The following is an 8,135-nucleotide window of genomic DNA, read 5'->3' as shown; positions in this document are numbered from 1 at the left end:
CTAGGTTACCGTGTGAGATAGTGTAAAAGTAAGAGTGTGAGGGGATCCTCCCTCTTAACTAGTCTACTTAAACTTATAAAAAGGGTTTAATTAATCAATCGTTTGATAACTATTTCTTGATTATTTTTGTTATGGAATAATACATTGGTGGATTTACACCACCCTTACACCATCAACCTTTCACCTCCTCTCTTTCCTCTTTACTTTGTAACCATCACCACTAGTAGTAATAGGTAGTAAATGGTGCATGCCTTAATGTCATTGTAAATGCTCATGTAAATGCTCATATTCTTTCCCTATAAATAGAGAGCATTCTATTGTAATCCATGATATACATAATAAGAAACCCTCCTTCTTTCTTCTATCTATTTCTTTTCTTTCTCCTTTTACAACACGTCATCAGCACGTTGCTCTACCAGCTAATTGGTAAATATTTTTTCTCTAAACCTTAGTTATTTATTTGTTTTTGTTAATTTTTTTTCCTACAAAAGGATCTTTCTAGTTTTATCGGTATGGTTTTTGTAACCATATCTATAATCAAATGGAGAGAATATATTTTTTTTCTCGTATAATATTGATATACATATACTTAATCAAATAAGTAAAATGTATATCATAATGTTTATTTTTGTATCTATTTGATATCAACGAATTACAAAACGAGATATCATCAATCACATTACAGAAATTCTTATCACAATCATACTAATGATGGGTACTTATATTTATTTATTTATTTATTCCCTATTAATGTTTATATCTGTAGAATTTTTTTTTCTTTCCATTTAATCACGTACAATACCTCGCTTTAAATTCAATTGTTGTTATGTGTTTATTTTTATTTATTTATTTTTTTGTTTTGACTCCAAAATATATATTATTTATAGTATGATATATATGATGTTCGAAAAAAAAAATTACATTGCTTTAATTGACTATCATATGTTTAATAATATTTTTTTTTTATTAAATCTCAGAAAATGTCAAATCTCTCAAAATTGGATTTTTTGGCCCTGGACATTACTGGGAAGAACTATTTATCCTGGATTTTGGATGCTGAAGTGCACCTTAGTGCCGCATCTTTGGGAAACACAATTGTCCTTGGCAACAATGAATCCCCCGAGGATCGCTCAAAGGCTTTGATTTTTATTCGTCATCACCTTGACGAGGCTTTGAAGTCCAAATATCTTACGGTGAAAGACCCGTACACTCTGTGGACAGAACTCAAAGATCGTTTTGATCATCAGAAAACTGTAATTCTCCCTCGTGCAAGGTATGAGTGGATGCACCTTCGTCTACAAGACTTCACGAGTGTAAGTGCATACAATTCAGCACTTTTTCAAATCGTTTCTCGTCTAAAGTTATGCGGAGAAACTGTGAAGGATTCTGACCTTCTGGAAAAAACATATTCCACTTTTCGTGCATCAAATATATTGCTTCAACAACGGTATCGAGAGAGAAAATTCACAAAGTATTCTGAGCTTATTTCTTGCCTATTAGTTGTTGAACAAAAAAACAAATTGTTGTTAAGGAATCATCAAAATCGTCCTACTGGCTCAGAACCTGCTCCTGAAGTGAATGCCACTGTTTCTAAAAGCTGTGGGAAAAAGCATGGACGTTGGATAGGTCCTAAACACTTCAATTACAAGAAGCAGAGTGGACATTACTGTCATCATCATAAGGGGAAGAAAAATAATATATTCCCTAAACCAAAAGGCAAAAATTCCGAAAACTATTCGAAAAAGCACAATGAATCAATATGTCATCGTTGTGGTTCGTTGGGGCATTGGGAAAAGGTTTGTCGTATGCCTAAGCACCTTGTTGATATTTACAAGGCTTCCATTCAATCAAAAGGAAATAATGCTGAAACAAACTTTGCCAAGTATGATGTACCAATGGATCTTGCCTATATTGATCTGAATGACCATAAGGTTGAAGAAAATAACAATAAGTTTGACGACATCGAATCATTTTTTAATGATGTTTGAGTTTCTTTCATTCTTAATGATTTTTTCATTAGATTGAGTAGTATTTCTTTCAATAAGTAACAATATTTTTTTTAGGTAGTTGTTTCATTTTTTTTAGCTAGTTGCTTATCAAGTATATCAACTCAGTTAGTTTGTTGAATTTTTTTTTTAGTAATGCAATTTGATTTGGTTTTTATAATTTTATTCTCTCAACTTACATTATTATTATTTTTTTTCTCTAAAGGATTATGGATTTTATTAAAGGAAAGTTTACAACAAATGGTGACTTTACATGTCTCGTGGATAGTGCCACGACGCATACAATTCTTCGTGACAAACGATTTTTTTTCCCATTTAACTTTAGCTGCGGCTACTGTCAGTACAATATCAGGGACTTCTAATCTTATCGAGAGTTATGGAAAATCCTTATTAATATTACCTAATGGTACAAAAATCCATATTCATGATGCCTTATTTTCACCAAGGTCTAAAAGAAACTTGGTAAGTTTTAAAGACATTCGTCTTAATGGGTATCATATTGAGACATCAAATGAGGCTAAAAAAGAGTATCAATGCATTACTACTAATGTCTCAGGAAAGAAACGAGTATTAGAAAAACTACTTGTCTTGTCTTCTGGGATATATATCATACAACCCTTATTGAATCACATCTTGTAAATCATTCGAAGACTTCTGATCCCAGTGTTTTCAAAATTTGACATGAACGTTTAGGTCACCCGGGATCAACAATGATGCGTCGAGTAATAGCAAACTCGCATGGACATCCCCTAAAGAGTCTAAAAGTATTATCGACTACAGATTGTCCATGTAACGCTTGTTATCAAGGAAAATTAATCATTAGACCATCTTTGATGAAAGTTGGCATTGAAACACCTAATTTCTTGCAATGAATTCAAGGTGATATTTGTGGTCCAATTCATCCTGCATGTGGACCATTTCGTTATTTTATGGTTCCAATTGATGCTTCCACACGATGGTCCCATGTTTGCCTACTTTCGACTCGTACTGTTGCATTTGCAAGACTTCTTGCACAAATTATTAGACTACGATCTCAGTTTCCAGATTTTCCTATCAAAACTATTCGTCTTGATAATGCTGGTGAATTCACATCTAAAATATTTGATGAATACTGCATGCCGATTGGTATCGATGTTGAACACCCCGTTGCTCATGTGCACACTCAAAATGGTCTAGCAGAATCTTTCATTAAGCGCTTACAATTGATTGCCCGACCATTAATTTTAAGGTCTAAATTTCCATTTACAGCATGGGGTCATGCTATTTTACATGCAACAGCACTGGTTCGTATCAGACCCACCAGCTATCAAAAGTACTCACCCGTACAACTTGTACATGGGCATCAACCAAATATCTCCCATCTTCGAATTTTTGGTTGTGTAGTGTATGTTCCTATAGCTCCAACTCAGAGAGAAAAAATGGGTCCTCAACGTAGATTCGGCATTTATATTGCCTATGAATCCCCATCTATCATTCGACATTTAGAACCTCAAACAGGAGATGTCTTTAAGGCAAGATTTGTTGACTGCCAATTTGATGAGTCAAATTTCCCGTCGTTAGGAGGAGAAAAGCTAAATCTTGAGGAACGTCGTGGAATTTCATGGAATACACCAACATTATCCCATTTCGATCCTTATAAAAATCAATGTGAAAATGAGGTTCAAAGGATCATACATTTGCAAAACATTGCAAATAGAATGCATGATGCATTTACTGATACGGGTAGAATAACAAAAACACATATACCTGCTGCAAATATTCCAACGAGAGTAAGTATCCCAAATGGACATCATGATAAAACAAATCATTCCACGATACGCTTAAAGCGTGGAAGACCTCTTGGTGCAAAAGATTCAGTTCCGCGGAAAAAGAGATTAGTAGTTGGCATTCCGGAAAAAGAAACTCTATCTGAAACACTGATTGATCAATCAAATACCTCTGAACAAGTTGCACTTAAGGAAGCACATGTACCTTAAAACGAAGAGATCTCTATAAACTATGTTGGTACAAAACAAAACTGGAATAGGAATAGGAATACAATTATTCCTGATAGTAAATTTGCTTTTACTGTTGCCTTGGATGTCATAGAAAATATTGATGATCCCGAACCACAATCTTTAGATGAATGTCGACGTAGAAAAGATTGTCCAATGTGGACGGATGCAATCCAAGCAGAATTTAACTCATTGGAGAAACGTAAAGTTCTTGGTCCAGTTGTTGAAACTCCTGAAAATGTAAAAGCTGTCGGATGCAAATGGGTATTCGTACGAAAGCGCAACGAGAAAAATGAAATTGTAAGATATAAAGCTCGGCTCGTTGCACAAGGTTTTTCACAAAGACCTGGTATTGATTACCAAGAAACATATTCCCCAGTTACGGATGCAATCACGATTCAGTTTCTTATTAGTTTTGCAACTTCAGAAAAGCTTGATATGCGTCTCATGGATGTAGTCACAGCTTATCTTTATGGGTCACTTGATAGTGAAATTTATATGAAACTCCCTAAAGGATTTCGTTTGCCTGAAGCAAATAATTCCGTAAAACGAAGTGTATACTCAATAAAGCTCCAAAGAGCTTTATATGGACTAAAGCAATCTGGTAGAATGTGGTATAATCTCCTCAGTGAATACTTGCTGAAAGAGGGATATACTAATAATGTTATTTGTCTATGTGTTTTCATTAAGAAATTCAGTGCTGGATTTGTTATTATTGCAGTATACGTTGATGATCTAAACCTTGTAGGGACTCTAGAAGAGCTCATTGAAACCGATGCTTACTTGCAAAAGGAATTTGAGATGAAAGATCTTAGTAAAACCAAGTATTGTCTTGGTTTACAAATTGAGCATGTCTCAAATGGGATATTTGTTCATCAATCTACTTATACAGAAAAGGTCTTAAAACGCTTTTATATGGACAAAGCACATCCATTGAGTTCCCCAATGGTCGTGAGATCACTTGATATAAACAAAGACACTTTTCGCCCTAAAGAAGATGGTGAAGAACTCATTGGTCCAGAAGTACCATATTTAAGTGCAATTGGTGCTCTTATGTATCTTGCAAATTGTACAAGGCCGGACATAGCCTTTTCAGTAAATCTGTTAGCAAGATACAGTTCTTCCCCAACTAGAAGACATTGGAATGGAGTCAAGCACTTATTTCGATATCTTAGTGGTACTATTGATTTAGGTTTATTCTATCCATATGGATCTGAATCAAAAATTATTGGATATGGAGATGCAGGTTATCTTTCTGATCCATACCAAGGAAGATCACAAACTGGATATTTGTTTACTTATGGAGATACAACTATATCTTGGAGGTCAGTAAAGCAAACAATTGCAGCTACTTCTACAAATCATTCTGAGTTATTAGCAATCCATGAAGCAAGTCGTGAATGCATTTGGTTAAGATCAGTAATACATCACATTCAAGAATCATGTGGACTTCGTTCAATTAAAGACTTACCAACAGTATTATACGAAGAAAACACTGCTTGCATTGCACAACTAAAGGAAGGTTTCATTAAAGGTGATAGAACGAAACATATTTCTCCGAAATTTTTCTGCACACATGATCTACAGAAGAATGGTGAGATTGATATTAAACAAGTACGTTCAAGTAACAATCTAGCAGACCTCTTCACCAAAGCGTTACCAACTTCAACATTCAAGAAATTGGTTCACAAGATTGAAATGCGTCGTCTTAAAGATTTGTAAGCCAAGATTTTCCGAAGTATCCATCAGGGGGAGTGTCTTTCAATAGGTATTTTATTGGACTTATCACGTTGTACTCTTTTTCCTTCGTCAAGGTTTTTTTTTTCCCATTGGGTTTTCCTTGTCAAGGTTTTAACGAGGCAACATATGCTTGTCCACACCACTGTTTTACTCGTTTTCCTTCGCATAGGTTTTTCCCACTGGGTTTTTTTAGCAAGGTTTTAACGAGACAATCTAAGTAGTGTGGTGTCATCAAAGGGGGAGTGTTATGGAATAATAGATTGGTGGATTTACACCACCCTTACACCATCAACCTTTCACCTCCTCTCTTTCCTCTTTAATTTGTAACCACCACCACTAGTGGTAATAGGTAGTAAATGATGCATGCCTTAATGTCATTCTAAATCCTCATATTCTTTCCCTATAAATAGAGAGCATTCTATTGTAATCCATGATATACATAATAAGAAACCCTTCTTCTTTCTTCTATCTATTTCTTTTCTTTCTCCTTTCACAACAATTTTTAGATTTTTCCTCTTTAGTCTTTTTTTTTGTTTTGTTTGCTGACCCCGCAATATTGCAGAGGAGGAGGTGGTGGTGTAGTTAATGCTCTGGATGATTCTTACTGTCACGGTGAAGATAAGGTTATCGGTATGGCACGGGGTATGAGAAACCCTCCAATTTCATATCTGTGGGGTGTGAAGAACGTTTACCCAACCCGGTTGTTGATGAAGTTCGTTTTATGCACGGTCAGAATGTTGAATTTTCCGAAACTTTGCGTTCTTCAATTCTAAAAGAAAATGGGGAGTTTCATAAATTGTCGAAGATGAAAGACATTTATTGGAGACAACAGGCCAGAGTAGAATGATTTTTGCAAAACGAGAGGAATACAAAAAAATTTCATAAGCGAGCTTCTTCTGGCCAACGAAGCAACTCATTCTCTCAACTTAATGTCAATGGTTCTCTTACTTCTGATAAGAAACCATTAAATGTTTTATTGTGCAGTACTATTCGGAGTTATTTAGGGAGGATTCTACTTCTAGACCCCAGCTGGATGGGATAGAATTTCCTTCTATTGATAGTTCTCAAGCTGCAGTTATTGAAGGTCCTTGCGATGAAGACGAAGTTAGGAGTGCTATCCATGATCTGGGTGGCGATAGATCACCAGGCCCGGATGGTTTGTCTATTATGGTGTTTAGTAGATGCGATTTCATGAAGGAAGACATTATCGCTGTAGTTAATGATCTGTTCTTGAATTCTCATATTGATTGGAGGCTGAAATCAACCTTCATTTGTCTTGCCCCAAAACAAGAGGTCGTGGTTAATGTTTCTGACTTTAGAGCAATTAGTTTAATGGGCAATATAAATAAGATTCTCTCAAAAATCTTGGCTACTAGATTAAAAGGAGTGATGGAGGATCTAGTGAGTAATCATTAGAGTGCTTTCATTAGCGGGAGACAAATGTTGGATAAGTCTCTAATAGCTAATGAGTTGATCGACTCTTATCAGAAATAGGAGAAGAGTGGAATTTTGTGCAAAATAGACTTTCAAAAGACGTATGACAATATTTCGTGGGATTTTCTTGATTACACTCTTTTGAGAATGGGCTTTTGGTTGAGATGGAGGAAGCGGATTGCGGCTTGCACTAAGCATATTTATTTCTCTGTCTTAGTTAATGGCTCTTTCAGTGGGAGATTTGAAAGCTCGAAAGGCTTGCGTTAAGGGGACCCTTGTCTCGGTTTCCTTTTATCCTTGTTGCTAAAGCTCTTAATCTTATGCTGAAAAAAGCTTGTGAAATTGGTTGGTTGCATGGTTTCGATGTTGTGGAAGGAGGAACGGTTGTTAGCCATCTCCAATATGCGGACGACACAATTGTTTTCTTGCAACCTTAGTCTTCTCAAATATCCCACTTTAGAAATGTCTTATTGTGGTTTGAGATTGTTTCAGTCCTTAAGGTGAATTTTAATAAGACGTCCATCATTCCTGTTGGAGATGTTCCTCAGGTAATTTCTCTCGCTCGTACTTTTGGATGTAGAATTGATTCATATTCCTTACTTAGGGATTCCTTTGGGTGATTCCTATATGTCTAAGGTTAAATGGGATGTTTTTATTGAGAGAGTCGAATGGAGATTGAACTTATGGTCTGTTATTTTTCTTTCGTTGGGTGGAAAATTGGTTCTTATGCATGCTATACTTCAAGCATTACCCGTGTATCTTATGTCACTTTTTGTGGCTCCAGTTGTTGTTATTAAGAAGTTGTTGAAACTGTAACAACAAAACACGGAAAGTAATGATGTTAAGAAATAAATTTTTGAAATTTAAAAAATAGACACTCAAGCAAACAACAAACGGAGGACAGAGTCACTTGATCATCAAGCTGTCCTTAACACGATAGTTCACCGGTACGCCTCAATAA

General features: G+C 35.5%; 1 protein-coding gene across 1 annotated transcript; it reads left to right on the top strand.

Moving 5' to 3' along the window:
- Positions 1–980: 980 nt before the first annotated feature.
- On the top strand, positions 981–1,988 carry LOC113345887. The gene has a single exon (XM_026589540.1). It carries the CDS (start codon positions 981–983, stop codon positions 1,986–1,988), a length of 1,008 nt encoding a protein of 335 aa, XP_026445325.1.
- Positions 1,989–8,135: the final 6,147 nt, after the last annotated feature.

The sequence above is a fragment of the Papaver somniferum genome, unplaced genomic scaffold (assembly GCF_003573695.1).
Source record: "Papaver somniferum cultivar HN1 unplaced genomic scaffold, ASM357369v1 unplaced-scaffold_84, whole genome shotgun sequence".
Taxonomy (NCBI): domain Eukaryota; kingdom Viridiplantae; phylum Streptophyta; class Magnoliopsida; order Ranunculales; family Papaveraceae; genus Papaver; species Papaver somniferum.
The sequence above is the reverse complement of the archived record's forward strand: the minus strand, read 5'-3'. Positions and strand labels throughout refer to the sequence as shown.